Source organism: Stenella coeruleoalba, assembly GCF_951394435.1.
Source record: "Stenella coeruleoalba genome assembly, chromosome: 1".
NCBI lineage: Eukaryota > Metazoa > Chordata > Mammalia > Artiodactyla > Delphinidae > Stenella > Stenella coeruleoalba.
The window spans coordinates 147547170-147565230 of record NC_137169.1 but is presented as its reverse complement, the minus strand read 5'-3'; the positions used below and the strand labels follow the sequence as shown (position 1 = coordinate 147565230).

General features: G+C 33.5%; 1 protein-coding gene across 12 annotated transcripts in view; it reads left to right on the top strand.

Moving 5' to 3' along the window:
- CDC42BPA (CDC42 binding protein kinase alpha) overlaps positions 1-18061 on the top strand; it is a 323830-nt gene that overhangs the window by 263027 nt on the left and 42742 nt on the right. For 5 of the 12 annotated variants that reach the window (XM_079912204.1, XM_079912200.1, XM_079912207.1 and 2 more), the window contains 2 exons: positions 950-1026; positions 16567-16671. In XM_079912204.1, coding sequence (XP_079768330.1) covers positions 950-1026; positions 16567-16671 — 182 coding nt within the window. Of the gene's footprint in view, positions 1-949; positions 1027-2095; positions 2144-9499; positions 9539-16566; positions 16672-18061 lie in introns of all 12 variants that reach the window. The other 7 variants (XM_079912203.1, XM_079912202.1, XM_079912210.1 and 4 more) reach the window with 3 other exon arrangements.

Sequence of the window (18061 nt, the reverse complement as noted above, 5' to 3'; positions counted from 1 at the left end):
AAGGATTTTGTTTTCCTGCTTTATTTACTATTATATATCCAGTATCTAGACAGGGTTTGGCAAATAAAAGGCTCTGAATAAATATTCATTGATGGAATGAATTTCTGAACATACTGCCTTATCTGGCAACTATGGTATATTATTAGAGAGTAATTCAAAAAAAACATAATTTGATATCAGTTGATATCAGTTCCTGAAAAGCTGTGGAGATCAAAAATGTATGTTGGTTGTTTCTCCTTTTCCTCCCTAGTATTTATCATTATGTGTATTTTAAGAATTAATTTGGAAATCATGTATTTAAAGTTAATACCATAGCCAAGAGGTATGAGTGAATTTTTTTTAATTTGCCTGAGAAAAGCTAGGGTTTGGAGTCCTCATTCGCCAACCCTAGTTTTTCTCAGACAAAATTTTTTAATTTCATGCAATTTTTGTCAATAAAACAGTAAATGAAATCAGATTGAGGCCTTAGTAAAAGTTTTTTCATAATTAAATAAGTTTGTTGTATCACTGCATTTTTAAATAAAAGATTATTTATATTAATATATACTATATGCTTGATGAGAGTATTTCAAAAAGGAAACCTTGTTTGGTGATAAATTACCTTAGAAAAATCAGACGTAACCAGGGTCCTATTTTAAAATTTTTCTCAAGAGTACCAAAAGATTTAATGTGCTTCTTACAGTGTACTGTGTAGGAAAAGAAATTCAGGAACTCAGATAAGTCAAGAAACAAGTATTTCATGGAGTCTGATGTAATTTAACTATTGAGTGATATTCCAAGAAACATTAATGTATTTTAGTTTTTTAAGTATGTGGAGTTAATGATATTAATTGGTTTTAAAATACAGTAGTTTGTGAGCAGCTTTTTAATAGATTCAGACAGGAAAGGTTATCCGTGAAAATTAGTTTTAATTGTTCTAGTTTTAAAAAAAGTTGCTGCTGTCTTCTAGGTATAGAGCACCAAGACTCACAGCATTCTTTCTTGGCATTTTTGAATACGCCTACCGATGCTCTGGATCAATTTGAAGTAAGTATTAAACTTTTCATATATCCTCTGCAGTCAATTTAAAATTTACTTTGTGATTTAAAATTTATTTGCAATAAAACCTTTATTGCATCCCATATAAGAGGGCCTAGAATCTTATATAAACAAAAACGTATTAGGAAAGGAATATGTTCTGCAATGTTATGGAAACTTTAATCATAAACTTTTCTTGTGTTTAAGAAAAATCTAAGAAAGATCTAAATAAGAGGGTCGTTGATAAGATTTAAAAGAAATTTCATCTTTTTCCCTGAGGAACAGTAAGTGCAGAACAAATCCTGACTTTAAATAATTTTGACACTTCTCTTTTTTCTCCAAAGCATAGAGCCATAGTAAAAAACAAGTGAAAATTTCAGAGCTCACAATAGGGCAGTGCTGGTTCTAGTTCCAAATCAATTCAGTTTTTTAGAAGTATACCAAAAGAATGCTTTTTGTTAAAAGTATTACATAGACTTTATTTGGCACACTCCATTATAATGAAATAGTGATTATTTGACTCTGTCATTCTTTGGTACTTAAATTCTTTGCTAGAAAAAAAAATTAAGATATGAAGTATATTTTTATGTCAGAAAACTTAAGTTAGTGATTATATCTTAATCAACAAATAATCATATGTCTTTGTGCAAGGCACTGTTCTAGGTGCTGGAGATACAGTAGTGACCAAATTGACAAAGTCTTGCCCCTCAAGAAGCTTACATTCTAGCAGGAACGATTAGAGGCAGAGATTCTGTTGCTTACTTTTAGTTGTTACCTTCTGGAGTGCTTCCATTTAATTTGATTATTAATGAGCTTCAGCTTAATACATTTTGAGCACAGTATATGAATTGTATTTCATTCTTTTGGGAAAGGAAAACCGAATCACTCTTTAAAAAGTAATTAATGAATTTCTACGTTTCTTGAGAAACAATGACAGTGACTGCTTTTCTCATTTATTTATTTGAATTAATGTCATTTGCCTTTCAATTGTTTTACAAAATTTTTGATTTATTATTTGTTCTTATTAAATTGCTTCATCCATTTTTTCTATTTTTTTATTGCTGTATTCGTTAAATAGGATTCCTTTTCTTCTTCCTCATCTTCACTGATTGATTTTTTGGATGACGTAAGTCTTTGATTTTCAAACCAATGCATCCTTCAGTAAAAGAGATCAGTGAATTGATATGAAGAATTTACCTAGTAATGCAGTCAGTTTTAGAAATATCACACTTGATAATTTGTGACCCAAAATGTGCTTCTTTCTTACTTTAAATACAATGAAGAGTTATCATTATTAAATATAATAAAGTAAACATGTACTTTTAAAAATGTGTTGTCCATCAGAGAATCTCTATAGTTCCAATCTTTGCAACAATTCTGAAGACTGGAATGCGTATTTGATTATCGTCACTATAGATATATAGATATAAATAATTGCTCATTTTCGTTTTTCATGGCAATTTCTATTTCACATTCCCCTTTTCTTTTCAGCACTTTACTATTTAGTTTATATGTTAGTTAAAAGTAAACCTCTGGTGGTAGAATCAGAACAAGTGACACGTTTTATTAACTCTTCCAGTAAATTTTATCATGACACAATAATTGAATACAGATCAATTTTTAATGCTGACAGAATTTCTCTTCTAATGTAAAAAATGATTTTAGTTAATACATGCACTATATTCACTATAAATTGACTGCATTATCATTTTCTCTCTTAAATTAATTGTATAGATTTATTAATTTAGAAGTTCCTAATGTATAGTGTTCCTCTCTGTACAGAAATACCTGACATATACATTCTCTCTAATCCACATTAAATGGCACAATAATTCTTGTTGTAAAGCATTGTATTATCCTGTTGAACATTCTATCTTTACAGAAATTTGGAAATAAAATGGGTTCAAATGCAAATATTGTGCATATAACTATTTTTAAACCAGGGGAAATTCTTTAAATGTTTTATTTTTGTGTTTTGTTAACTATAATTCTTATATTGAGGAGAGTATTAAGCATAATTTTCTACTAAAGAAAACTCCTGATCTATATTTTTAAGTGATTTTTTATTTCTTTGAAATATTTATACCAAAGTGTGCACCTTTCCATTCTAAATGGAAACTATTTTATTATTCTTGAGACAAATAATTAAACTAGCTAATTCTGCAGTGTGATAAAAAGAGAACTCTTGACGTACAATAATATTTGATGTTATAATCTGATGTATATTTTACTATTCTAAAATACTCAGCATGGTATTTCCATACAGATAACATTCACTTTAAAAAGAATGGGAAGGAAGTTTGAACAAATATTTTAGTTGTCCTTTCTCCTAGAAGACCATTTTCATTTTTCTTTCTAATAAACTCTTCTCCACATCCCTTTTTCTCCCACAAAAATCTTTGAATGTACAACACAGGAGTAGTATGTATTTTGGTAAATAGGTTAGCTCTTCTCAGCAGAAGCACATCTCAGCCCACTCCTATCTCATCTCTGCTCTCATATGCTGTCTTCTGCCACCACCCAGCTGTAGTGTCTGTTTCCCACTTTTACTTTTCCTCTAGAAGTACCCTTTCTTACCCTTCACCCACTATTACCCAGTATAGATACAGTTCAGACATACATGTAAATTGTAAAGTAGTACAAAGGAACTCCTATTATAAAGTAAACCAGAACTAATTCACAGAGGCTGCTGAATCTTTATGATTCAGGCTCAATTTCACTTAAGTACTTCCTTAGCTCTTCACCACTCAGCCTTCCACTTACCACCAATGTGCATCATTATACTTTCCTCCTGTTGAATCACATTACCACTGGAAATGATTTTTACGTGTCAGGGCAAAGGCCAGCAGTAACCTCCCATTTAAAAAAATATTTTGTATTCTTAATTCATATTTTATGGCATAAACCTCTTATTTCTCTTCATAGTTTGTAACTGTGACCACCCTTCCTAGCATTATCATCCGTTTCACCCTCAAAGTCATAATAGAATGTTATTTTGAATAATAGTATTCAATCTTTGGCATGCTTGGGTTCAGCATCCAAGATACTTAGTATAAAACTCAAGTTCTGTAGCTTCCTTTCTCTTAGGCATGTGGATTCTTAAGGATTAAAATAAATCTTGATTGTTCTTTGTGCCCAAACTAGTTACGTTGTTGTGCATGATGTTTAAAATACGTGACTGTGCTCTATACTAAGTAGACTCTATCTCTTAACTAATCCATAGGACACATCCTCTGCTCATTCTTTTCGGTTTTCAATCTCATTGCTGTAGAAAAGAAAAAGATTATGTTGAAGACCTAAAATTGAATTGCAGTGAAATTTGTAGGTATAGGAGGGAATAAGGTTAGTTTTAAGCAGAATTGCACAAATGAAGTTTTCTTTTGTGTCCACACATCATTGACCTTCTCCATCTGCCCCCAGTAACCTAGTGCCCTCATACTGCCCTCAGATTCTCCAGAGCTTTATCACCAGTGCCGCCCCTCCCCCAAAATTACCTTCTAGTTTTTTCCTTAACCCTCCCACACAGGCCTATTAAAACTATAATTCTTTTACTTAAATAGTACACCTAATCACTCTCCTACCTCTAAGTTTTCCTCACTATGTTTTGCCTGTTATTCAAAATTCAGATGAATGCTAGGATTTGGGGCAATATGGGAAGACGTTCGGAACAAGATGCTTTCCTTTTAAGATACGCTGTTTAGACAACTCTTGACAGAAGAGAAAGAGTATATGTAACACCAGTCCCTCCTTCCCTCTGACTCAGGCACAGCAGAATACATTCTCAACATTCTGCTTCTGTAACTCAGCGTTTGCAGTTCCACATGTAGAATAATAGACTTTTCAAGGAGAAGAGAACCATAGAAGATCTTTAGTCCAGTGGTTTTAGTAATTATTTACCACAGCACTCCCACTAGTAGATAGGTTACTCTCCCATTAGTGAGAGTGACTTTTTAGGATTCTCAGTCTTTGGAGTAATAGGGAAGTGTTGACAAAAGGGTTACGTGGCATTCTTTAGGGCAGATAAAAGGGGGTGGGGGGTGAGTTAATTTTGAAAGAAACTGAGACCATTTTGATTAGTGGTCCCTTGGGTAAGGCACTCCCATATGAGTTACTGAGTTAGCAGTTGAACAGATACCAGGATCCTTTCTGCTGTGGAAATGATTTCCTCTTTTACCCTTATCTTTCTTCTCAACCCCACGTGCCCAATCCTAGACTGCCTGTGGTACCGCATATTAGGCCCAGCGTCATCCTGCAGGTTACAGATGGGGGGAGCAAATGGAGCTCAGCAGCTTACGTTTTCTCTCATCTGTTCCTTTCATTCCCATGGTAGCAGATCCAGGGATCATCAGACTAAGCTTACAGGAACTTCCCATTCTGTTGAGTTCATTTTCTCCTTCTCAAGTGAACCCCCAAAATGCTTGACTATATTCAAGGAATACTAGTTATAGTTATATAAATGAATGAGTTGCTGTTTATATTTGATAAATATATTGTCATATATATGAAACACATGCTAGGTAAGTTTTGAGTTTTATTAAATTACAGTTCTGTACTCTGTTCATTTAGCCTGAGTTCACAAAAATGGAATTTGCCCATTTATCTGGCAAATGCGAACGTGTCAGCTTGCTTTTTGGAGGTTGTCTTACTCTAGTGAACTGAGGAGAAGAGTAAATCAGGGAATTAAAGCTCTAGAGTATAAAGGTCAGACATAAAGGAATAGAGATCGTACCTTTAGTCCAACTACCTTTAGTCCAGTACTCCTAATATCGTGTTCTTTTCTTGCATTCTGGCATATCAAGAGAAGAGTAGCCTGGGAGTATTGGCAAGCTGAGTTCTACTCTTGGTTTTGGCCTCATATAGAAGCTTACTAAGATGTCCCAAAATATTTAATTTCAGTCCTGGCTCCTAGGTTCCTTCATTTGTGTCTTGCCTTTAGCATTGTTCTCCCTCCTAGGTTCTTCCATATTCTGTCATAACCAATCACAGAAATCTGGGCTTGGCAGCATAGGTTTAGCTGTATCTGGGAAAGGTTGATCACACGGGAGAATCAATGGAAGACAAATTTCTAAAACATGCATTGTAAAGAGTTCTTAATCCTATGACCAAAGCTAGGCCTAGATCCTTCTGAGAAATTATGACATTTCTATAATTTCCTCCTTTAATACTTGTTTTTTAAAACTTCCACATGTTAAGCACAACCTGACTTGAAACTCTTACACTTCAGAAGATTGGCATATGCAATTCTTCTCTAATTTAGGTAGTATGTTATATGGTATGTTATATATCATATATTATATCAATAGTATATTTGGGTAACTAGAGGAAAGAACCATGACTACATAGTCTTTTACCTCTTTGGTATTTTATTAAATAAGACCTCTGGAATGCATTAACTGAACCTTAAAATCTGTTAGCCAAATTCTGTGTCCACAAGATAAATTGCTTTTTTGGTTTATGCTTACCGTGCTTACCTTCCATAATCAGCCTTAAAGTTCTGGTGGGAATTTATAGACCTAGATATAAAAAGGTATATGAAAAAAAAATTAAGACAAAAAGTTATATGATTGCATATTAAGAAAATGTACTGGTTTCCAGTGCTTGCTATGAGATCAGTTTCAGTGTTTATAGAAAACCGTGGTATGTGTGGGTATGTATAAGAGTGTGTGTGTTTTCCTCTAATTACACCATCAGGAAAGTGTAATTTGCTCTTTTCTATTGAAAATATAAAAATGGTCTGATTTCTAGGTAGCCACCTGGAGAAGAACATTATTGCAATGGTGATTTGGTATCACTCTTAGCTTAGTGATACTAAATGCCAGCTTAGAAAACTTGTTGTCCTTCCTATGCAAAGAGAGTTTTGAGAGACATTCTGACTTGTTTTTGGTATAGTGGAAATATAGTTTATTTTGAGCTATTCATGCTCTTTCTCATGGTTTTAACATACTCTAGACTTTAGGAGTATGGATAGCCAACAACTAAGGGTTTCTCTGTGTTTTACCACTTTTTACATGTGTGGTACTCTGCTGTGCACAGTGGTAGATGCTAAGATAAATCAGACTTAGAAGTAGACCTCAAAATGCTTATCTTATTATTAGAAAAAAATACACAGTTAATGTATTATGTGAAGTAGAAAATGGTAAATGCCATAAGAAATATTTAGGTTAAATATTGTATAATTTCAGAAGGATTCATTCAATATTTACGAAGAATTTTAAAATTTACAAGCTTTATGCTAAGCATAATACAGTATTTCCAGCCCTTAAGGATCTGAGTCTGATGGAAAAGACAAACATCTAAATAATTACAACACCAATGGGAGAAGTACAATAATAAAAGATGCGGACTGCATATCATGGGAATATAAAGGAGATATTATGGAGCTTAGATTTAATCGGTCCTATATGTAATAATTATTAAAAGCCTTAACAGAGGAGAAAGGTGACAAGTTAAGTTTGAGGTGCCTGAGGGACATCCATGTGGAAATGTCCAGCAGATAGTTTTCTAGATGAGTCAGAAGGTTAAGGAAAAGGAGTGAACTAGCAGTAGAAATTTGGGAATGATCAACATAGTTGAAAGTAGATTGAGATCTCCCAGGGAGAGATTGTAGCAAGAGAAAAGTAGTAAGTCAGAACAGAGACCTGGGATCTCTCACATTGAGAAGGTTGTGGAGGCATAGGACTCCACGTAAGAGAAGGAGGGGCAGTGGTCACAGGGGATGACTCAGCAAAGCGTCGTTTCACGAAAACTAAGGGAGTACAGAGTTTTAAGAGGTCAGCAGCCTCAGGTACAGCCGGAGATATCTGGTACTGTAAGACATACAGGAGATACTGATCCTATCAGCATTTCATTAGGGCGATCAAAGCAGAAGCCAAATTGTACAGTACTGAGAAGTGAATTGAGAGGCTAGGCAGTAGAGACAGTGATAGTCTGACTTCTGACAGAAGTCTGACTGAGAAGGTTTGAATCCTAGCTCTACCACTTACCAGTTTTGTGACCTGTTGCAAGTTAATCTGTTTTCTTCATGTTTAAAACTGGGATCATAATACCTACCTTATATTAATCCTTCTATGAGGATTAAAAAAGTTAATATATGCAAAGTACTTCGAAAAGTATGTGTATATATTTTACCCATGATAAAGATTAGCTATTATCATTATTAAGGAAGAGAAGGGAGAGATTAAATGTTAGAGGAAGGGTTGAGGGTTGAGTTATTTAATGTTTGGTTGTTTGGTTTGGGGGAGTGTGGAGGGAGATAGATACTTCCTATTAATCACTGAAGGAATATAACCAGGTTTGAACCTGAGACTTTAGCCTCCACCGTAACGGAAGACTCACTGGACTAAGAAGAACCTGTTGAGAAATCTGCAGACTTTCTAATCCTGGTTTGCTTATTAACTCTTTGGGACACAGTGTTTAAGTCACCTTCCATCCCAGTTTCCTACAGAAAGAAATAATAGTTCCGGTGTACCAATCTTGTCAGAGCTATTGTACAAGTAAAACTGATCATCTTGGGTGATATTTCTTATCCTTGAGGTTTTCTCTGAAATCTTCTGTAACTCCTATAGACTCAGGTTATAAATTCCCTCCTCTAGGTCCCCCCAAAAATCTTGTGCATCCCTCCTCCAGGTTCCCATACAGACTTCGTACATGCCCTTACTATAGCATTTGTCACATTGTTGATGGCATGATGTCTCCCCCACCAGTCTGTGAACTGCCATACCCTCTTTATCTTTTAAGTACCTGACATATTGTAAACACTCAGTAAATGTCAGGTTCAACTGAATATAGGAAATTGCCTGAGTAGAGGTGGTATATATTTGTAAAACTCTATTACTTGAGCATCACAAATTTCAAAAACTTGAAAAATATTTCTATATAATTACTCATTGTTACTTTTTCTGAATTACTTAATTCTTTAATGTCAGAAAGGTGAAGGTCCCTCTTTTGATTAAGCCTAATGCCTAGTGAGGATGGACAATATTGTTGAAGTAACTTTTTGTTTTAATTGAACATCAGTAGTTCTGCAGGCCTCATTTAGCTCTTATCATTGAAAAGAGTCATCTTTGAAAAGAGCAAGAATTTGGTAGATAAATGTCTGAAGCAAGACTAGTTAATTAAATATTTTGTTACATGCTTACTAGCACTAAATCAGAGTTATTTAGACCTTTCTGTGCTCCCATTTCAAGTTGCCACTACAAACCTTTCCAGACAAGAAACTGGCCATAGCTTGATGGAGCATTATTTGGTGGGTGACTGTGCAAGGTCCAATGAGAACTTTATTACCACTCTTAGACCTAGCCTGAGGAACTGTTTCTTTACTCTCCTGTCTTCCAGTTTTTCCTGAAAATACATGTACTTTCAACCTATCAAAAATGTGTCTTTATATGTATGTTTATATACTTTGTCTGTTAATACAGTATTAGTCATTGAGAGTCATGTGTGTAAATATTTGTAACGTAGTATTCTCCTTTCTTTGTTGAAGCGCTCTCCATCCTGTACTCCAGCTAGCAAAGGCAGACGTGTAAGAGACTATTGCACTTGTGTGCCCAACCCGATGCCCTCTACCCCTATCTCTTATCCTTTTTGCCTGTGGTTGCAGTACATGCTGATGTTTTTGTGGTGTATTATTACATTTATTGCATGCTTTGTGCTGCTGCTCCTGCTATTGCTACTCTGCTTTTCTGTACTTTTTTTTTTTTTCTTTTTTGGCTTTGGCCGCAAAGCTTTAGGAATGTTCATATAAATTTCTGTAACCAAACTACTAAAATTATAAGGTATCTTTTTTATTTTGATTGGGTAAAAGAGTGATCCTAAAGTATGCTTTCTAAATTGGTCACATACAAAGTAAATGAGTTTCTAAATAATCTGATGTTAGCAATTATGTGGAGATTCTTAGACATTTTAATTACGTAGAAAGAAAACTTGATAATTCATATTATGCAAAATTCAAAAAAGATTTGGGATAAGGTATAGATCTTACTGATTATAATTTTATGTAAATCAGTTCTGGAGAAACCTTTGATAGATTTTTTTAATGTAGCTCTAAGTTATATTCCCAAATATCTTGTATTTAGAGTTTTGAGTCAGTGATGTTGGTAATAAATCATTTATATTCTAAGATATTTCCAAGATTTAAAAAAAATTTTAGCATTCTTTATACATGTATTGATAACAAACTATAAACATCTTCCTATGCTAAGGCTAGTTCAGTGTTTCTCAATCTGAAATGGGCCAGACACTACCTCTCTACCTCTATCCTGCAAGATTCTGATGTGCCCAGAGTGGGGAATCTGTTTGCGAAAAGGTCTCAAATTTTTGTAAAGCAGCCTCCACCCGAACACCCATATACACACATTCACACTCACTAGTTGAGAAGCTAGCTGACACTGTTTGCTCTGGTATTTATATGCAATGTAAATAACACCGTTAAAAAGGAAAATCTGTGATAGGCGCAAATTTAAAGTTTCTACTTGTCGGCTTCATGATTATTGGTATTGATCAACACCTTAAATCCAGAATTTCAGACTGGGAAAGTTCTAAATCAGGGAATTATCTGGTTTGTGGAAGGCGTGGTAAGCAACAGAGTGACCCACTGCTTCCTGTACTCTTATCTTTCTGGTGTGATGGAGGGTTGATTGTAAAATGAACACGATTAACCCGAATATAGCACGTTTTCAAACTACTGTTTAACAGTGAATAAGCGGTTTCAGATACCAGTGGTATGGCCAGTAGAACTTCGACTTCAACTGATATCTCATTAATTAATGAAGTTTATGAAAAGATTTCTGGTCGACTGACTTATTGATTATTTTGACATTTGTAGAGAGTTAAAACCATTGGGTATTTGGATTTATCCAATCTGAATATATGTTCATTGGTATCATATAACCTCTAGAAGGGAAGACCAAGATGTTGTGTGCCTGGTTATATTAGGTTCAAACCATTAGCCTGTGGATTGACTACATTTTTATCTGTTTGCTTTTCAACAAATTTATCATTCAGAGAGATTTTGTTTTTCTGGTTAAATTTATCATAGATTAGTTATGTCTCTACCTTGTAGACTTCTAGGGGCTTTGACCACCCAGAACATTTCTGTGAGTCTTTATTTAAATAGGAAAAATTTTTGAGGGAAATAGCTGTTATAAGACCCCTGCTATTTAGTCTACATTTTTATTCTATAGGATATAAATAAGTCACACTTAACCAGAGCCTAATGACTTATAATTACATATGATTTTTTTAAATGCAGATGTGATAGGCTTGGTCATTTGCTTTCCAGGCTTCCTTTAAATTTTCCTTTATTATTTGACAGATAAGAAGTCAGCCACTTAAAAGTGGTAATGTCTGTGAGGGAGATGACAGAAGACTTACCAATTATTCAACAGTTAAATAGAAACATAGAATAGTGAGGAACTTTAATAGTCCCTGGGAACATCCATGAAAACAGCAGGACACAAATAGTTACCATTCCTAGCAGTGGCCTTGAATCTAACAGTGGCATACAATTTTATGTTACATACTGTGTTTTTAGACAAGAAATGTACAATACTTTCATAAATTTAAAATTCTCTGAATGAAATATCATATAAATGAGATATATATTTGTATTTCCCATGTGCTCTAAAACCTCATTTACAATTTAAATAATGCTGTTTTTAAGTGGCGTTATTTAATTAATCATAGTGTAAGAAAGATTTGTTATTAATGTCATTATTAATGTCTGAATACAGATGATTTTGGAAAGGTTCATAGTGTTTTCATTAATAGTGAGAAACACTGAGTATCTATTAGATTATTCCTTCAGAATTTAAAGCAGAAATTGTAAATAGCTAACATGTGGCTGGACTTTCTTTTGTGTTTTCTTAGAACATGTGTAAATTCTCCAGAGTAGATATTCAAATCAGTAAATTGAAAATAACTTAAGGAGAAATTTTCATAAAGAGAAACAAGTTATATTGTTTGTAACTAGTAAGATTACATTTACTAGTCATAAACTTCAGTAATTTATTATTGGTTTTAGAACGATAAAATATATTTACTGTTGTCCAAATGACATAGACAATGTCCAATATTGTTTTTTAATCAAAAGAACAATTAACAGAAATAACTATATCACTAAAAGCTTGAGTTATAAAGTGTTTCTGAATATTAAAAAATTGGATTACCTGCCACTTTGTTTCTAAAATACTCCCAGCTACAGGATAAAGAAAATTGATGAAAACTGGATTTTTTCTGTTAACTTAGAGTTTTTTATTTACCAGTATAAAACCACATGTTAGATGTAAGCTATTTTTTAATCTATATCAAATTCGTATCAAGTGTTGGTATCTTTTTATTTTAAAACCAGGTTTCTTATATGAATGTTTTGCTATTTGTACTTGTTCAAATCTATAATTATTTTTGGAGTAGAAAATACCCATTGATACATGTTCAAGATAAGTAGTTTTTGATCCTTTTGTTATTTATAAGAAGGCCATATTGCATAATTTGAGAAATTCTTGATCAGTGGGTCATCTGAAAATCAGATGTGAGCCACGGTGGAAAAAAACTTTTCTATTTTATAATACCATACTGCTCTAAAAATACATTTCGTGGTTTATTCATTAGAGAAGTCCTAATAGATTCAGGAAACATTATGGACTTTTTACATGACAGTGTTATGCATTATGGACAATACACTGAGATTCAGTTTTTCTGCTTTTTTTTCCCCAAGCAGTAGAGCAGTAAGTAAAACTGACATTAGAGTAGATGTTTCTAATACCTATTCATCGGAATAACTCCTTAAAGTATGTTTACTTAGAAAAAGAATCAGTTAATCAAAAAACAGAAAAAAATCACATTTACATGAAGAGGTTTCTTATTTTTCTCAGTAGACGGCAGCTTATAAATATTGAGTGAATTGCTTATACTATTCAGTTAAGATTTGTTTCCAAGACCTCCCTTTGGATTATATCAAAATATACTGTCCAATTAATATTAGCTATTGTTCCTTATTATTTTCCCTATTTTATTATTCTTTCTATAATCATAAACCCAATTATGAATTAAGATATCTCTGCTATTGATGTATATCACATTTATTAGCTTTTCCTGCATTATTAATTCAAGTCATTGCGTACATTTAATGCTGTAATTTTTTTATAATACAAAGGATTTTTAACTTCCTTGGCTTTAATATAATATTAGTGATTATATTTGTTTCAAAGGTAAAAGTAACTAATATACTATTAATCAATTGCTTTGCTGTCATTTTTATATCTGAATCATTGCCAATTAATTATTAAAATTAATTTTAGGGTATCTGTAAATCCTGGCATATAGTCATTGAGTATTCTGAAAGTTTGGTAAAATTAATTGCTTTTTAGTAACTGGAATTACAAATTAATTATAAACGCATTGGTAAGCATGTAATTATAGATAAAATTAATAACATCTTGAAAACCATAGTCGTGTTGGGGTTAACACTTTGATGAAGAGAATATGTAAGTGATATTGTATTTTTCTTGTTACTGGTAACCTCTTTTGAGATATTGTTTATACTGGTAGTAATCCAGAAAGGAAATGAAATATTAAAATCTATTAATCTAATTAGCTATTAGCTTCTACTAGAGTCTTTTAAAAGACCTGGGAAGTTTTTTTAAAGTTTGATAGTCAAGACTTTTTTACCATGAGTTTATTCATCTTTACCAAACTTTTGTGTCCTTGTCTTTATGAGAAACACACTTGGAAAATAAAGTGGTAATTTTTAACCTTCACTTATACATGCATGGTTTTTTTGAAATCACAGCATCATTGTAAATGGCATAGTTCAACTCTTTAATAAGGTCAGTTAATGCCGTCTCAAAATGTTATTTCAATATTTCTTACTTTGAATTTTGTTCAACAAAACTGTCTTGATTTTGTTTAATCTCTGGAAGTAATTTTACTTTAGGAGCATAAAGCTCCAGAAAGCTAGTGTGGAAATTTTCATTACTCTATTTTACTATAATTAGGATGGGTTATTTTTAACATTTAAATGTTTTCTACTTCTGAAAAGCCAGTCTTAATCTCCTTCAGCTAAGAAAATCATTTTAAAATCTGTTCTCATTTCTGTTGCTTTCTTTCATTTTATTGATGAGTAAAAATTTTTTAGGAGAAAAAGATTTATAATGCCAGTAATTCTTCAGAAGGGCTAAGAGGTATGTGCTAAAGGCCTCAGTCATTCCTTAAGAGTCACTGATTTGTGTAATCACAGATTAAACTGTGATAGTGCTTTTTTTCTTTGCCAATATCAAACTGTCATAATGTCACATTTTCATAGGGTCATGAAACATGCTAGTAAATGTTTTAATGATCAACTTGAGTTTTAGGTTTGACAGTTTTCACGATGTGAACCCCCCTTTAGAGCACATATTGGCAAAATGGCTTAAGGTGGTATATTCTAATTTCGGCACAGGAAAGTATATAAAACAGTGTGTTCAACTTCTGTCAGTATGTGTCCATATGGCACAAAGAGCAAGCCTGCTTTAAAATTTCAGCCAGTACTATTGGGAGCAGCAATGTCTTGCCTTTCTCATTTTTGAAGAATTTTTAAAGTAATTGGACCCAGAGGTACAAAGCCACTATATTTGCTATATTAAATTTGCTCCTCTCAGAAAGTTGAGAATCACTGTCTTATTTTAAAATCTGCTTCAAGTAAAATGGAACCAAATTGTTTCTGAATTCTCATTATCACCTTTTTTAAACACAGCACTATCCTTCACACAGGAACTTCTGATTTTATGTCTTTTAATTAATCTGTGGGCTAAAGGCTTTTGTGTGACAGGTCAGAACATTAAATTTTCTTAAAATAATCCAGTTTTTTTACAAGTAGCAAATCCTCTATTTGGACACGTCTTTAAAACTTTATGAGATCATTAGCTCTTAATTATTTGAGTCAGTTTTAAAATTCTTATTAGTGTAAAATGTATTAGTATTGCTTATGAATTCCATTTTAATCGAACCTACTCCCCCATGTACTTTTTATTCAGCTTGCAATTTATATAAACTTAGGGAAACCAGAAGTAGATTTTTAGAAAATAAAAGACATTTTGCCTTATTCCCGACCTAGGGTCATATTTCAGATTAACAATTTGAACTGATAACCTTCTCCATGGCTGTCCCCCAGTAAAATTGTGAACTAGGTAAAATTTGACCGGAATCCCATTTTCTTCTTTCTTTTACTCTCCTGTTCCTGAGCAAAGTTCATTGTCAGTCTCCATGATCACTAAATTACTTTGACTGTCTCTACTGTGGAGTTGCCTTGGTACAACAAAAAAGAGTACTGAATTTGGAGTCAAGAGATGAGATCCAGGCCTGGCTCTCCCACCTCATAAGGCATACTAGTTTTATGAAATTATCCACATCACACACACACAGCTGACATACAGCTGGGATGCGTCGGTTCAGTGGTTCAGTTTTTAAAATATGAAATACTCTTCTAGCTGTTAGTACATAGCTGCTACTCCAGGTCCCCTAGATGCCCTTACTGAGATCCCTCCTGTCCCCGTTTCTCCCGAATCCAGTAGCTAAAGGTTTAAGGCCTGGCTGCCGGCCATCTTAGCCGGTCCCACCAAAGTCTTGCCTTGCAGTTTGCCGGAATACCTGCCCATGCCCACCACCAAGGGAGGCCACAGGTGGGTACCACCAGAGGGCTACTCCAGTATTTGCCAGCCCACTAGCCAGTCCCTAAAATAGTAACCATAATAATAATAGAGAAAAAAATTTTTTAAAAACCTTTTTAGTACATGTTTAAAATCCTTAAGCTGATTACTCTTTTTATTGATTTGTAAATCAGTAAATGCTGATTTACAATAAATGCTGACCTAAGCATTGTTCTTGCTGCACAACGTATTTGAAACAAATTTCCTAACCGTCCCAAGTTGTCTTCATTGCCTTTCATTTAAAAAACCCAATCCTGGTAATTTTGAAAATTGCCAAACTGAATATATATCATTGATCGGTGTGTTCCATAGGATCTTTTATGCTAAATTTTAACCCGAAGCATCTTCAGTTTCTAAAAATACTTGGTTAGAAGGGTGCGACTGAGTATAAGTGCCAGTATTTCTACTGCTGCAAAATAAAAAGAGAATTTAATTTAGTGACAAAGCTGATAGGTTTGTTTCTTTTACTTTCAACTAATGCCTCGTAGAGGACCAAATTTCATTCTTATCAAGGACAAACTTATTTGTAATTTGCAGTACATATTTCTATTAAGTACTCTGCATTTATTTCACATGTATGATTTATTTTGTGGAATACAAGTGAAAAACATACAGTAGCTCGAAGTAAGAGATCAGTGGTGAAGATTGGAGCATTTTGTTAACTACTGTTATCTTGACATTTGTTTAAAGCTAGTGGTTATGCTTTTGTATAATGACACATCCCTAATGTGAATATTCAAACTAACGTTTGTTATTCTCCTTTCTCAAGAATGTTACCATGATCATGCCTTACAGAAATTTACTAAGAGCTGCACATTGTTTAAAAGTGATTTCTTGGGTTTTTGTTTTTCCTGACTTATTTTCCTAGACTGATCCCGTTGAGAACACTTATGTACGGAATCCGAACGTCAAGTTTTACATCCAGTCAAGGTCCACATCTCCTTCCACATCTAGTGAAGCTGAGCCAGTTAAGGTGCCTCACTGGAGCAGTCTTGCTCCCCAACTTTTCACTTGTGTCAGGAAAGAGGGACTTGCAAAAACAAGTGAAATCTGACTCTCTTCTTTTAATCAAATGTATTGTGTAATAAGTCACAGTATATTGAAGATCATTACATTTGACTGATAATATAGATAGGATTATAAAACTGAAGTAAAAAATGGTCCCCCCCAACTTCAACCCAAAATAGACAGAAATTTTATTTAATTTTAAAGTAGTCTTTATCTTAAGTAGAGAGCTATATAGAACAGAGGACAGAGTTGTGTGAATTTTGGAATTATCAGATAAAAACTCTGTGGACACATGGCAGTGTCAGGTGCCATTCTCATACTTTAATTCTTCTAATCAATCTAATAAGATATGACATAACTGTTACTTCATAAATAGAACTGAAAATTGCCACTGCTGGCAGCTGAATAGTTTATTCTGTTAATCAGCAATATTTTAATATTTAAATCATGCCTTTTAATAGTGCGAAAACAGTGTTGTGTTTGCACCTTATGTAAGTAAATGGTTTAAAACAGCCAACTGGCCACCTTTCTCAACAAGTCAGAGGATGTATTAGTCATCAGTTAATGCTATCCTGCCTCAGATGCAGTTCTGGTTACTCAAGCTTTACAATTCTGACATGGCTCCCTTGTTTCCCATTTGGTTATCAGACAGAGCTGTGTCTAGTTTTACAATAGAAGCAGGTAGTCCCATTTTGAAAGCTGTCTGAAGTGAAGTTTGAGTTGTAGTCAGATTCTGACTTGGTTTTTTCCAACCCTGTGATAGACGGCTTGCTTAAGTTGATGATACCCTCTGATTTTAGATTTTCATTGTTTTAATATTTTGAGTTTATGCATTTTTATTTTAATGTTAAAATATTTAAAGCATACGGAAAATAATATTATAAATACCCACATAACCACAGATTTAACATATATGAACATTTTGCCCCAAAATTTGTATTAAAAAGAAAGAAAATATTCCTGACAGTTGAAATAACCTTCCCTATACCATTCCCCCTCTCCTTTTCCAGACATAGCTAAATACCCTAAAATTGGCATACTCCCTTTCTTCCTTACTTTTACATGTTTATTTCATTTGTATCCATAAACAATACATGATAGTGTTTGTTGTATATTTAAATTTTACACAAAGGTTATCTGCATCTTATACAGATACATGTCTACTTAGTTCATTCATTATAACTGTTGCGTAATATTTCATTGTATGAATATACCACAACTATTTATCCATTCTCCTGTTGTTGGATATTTAGGTTGTTTCCAGTTTTTTGTTATTACAGTCGTTGCTGAAGTGAACATCCTAATAGCTATCTGCTTTTGCAAATGTGCAGAGTTTGTTCAGCATATATACCTAG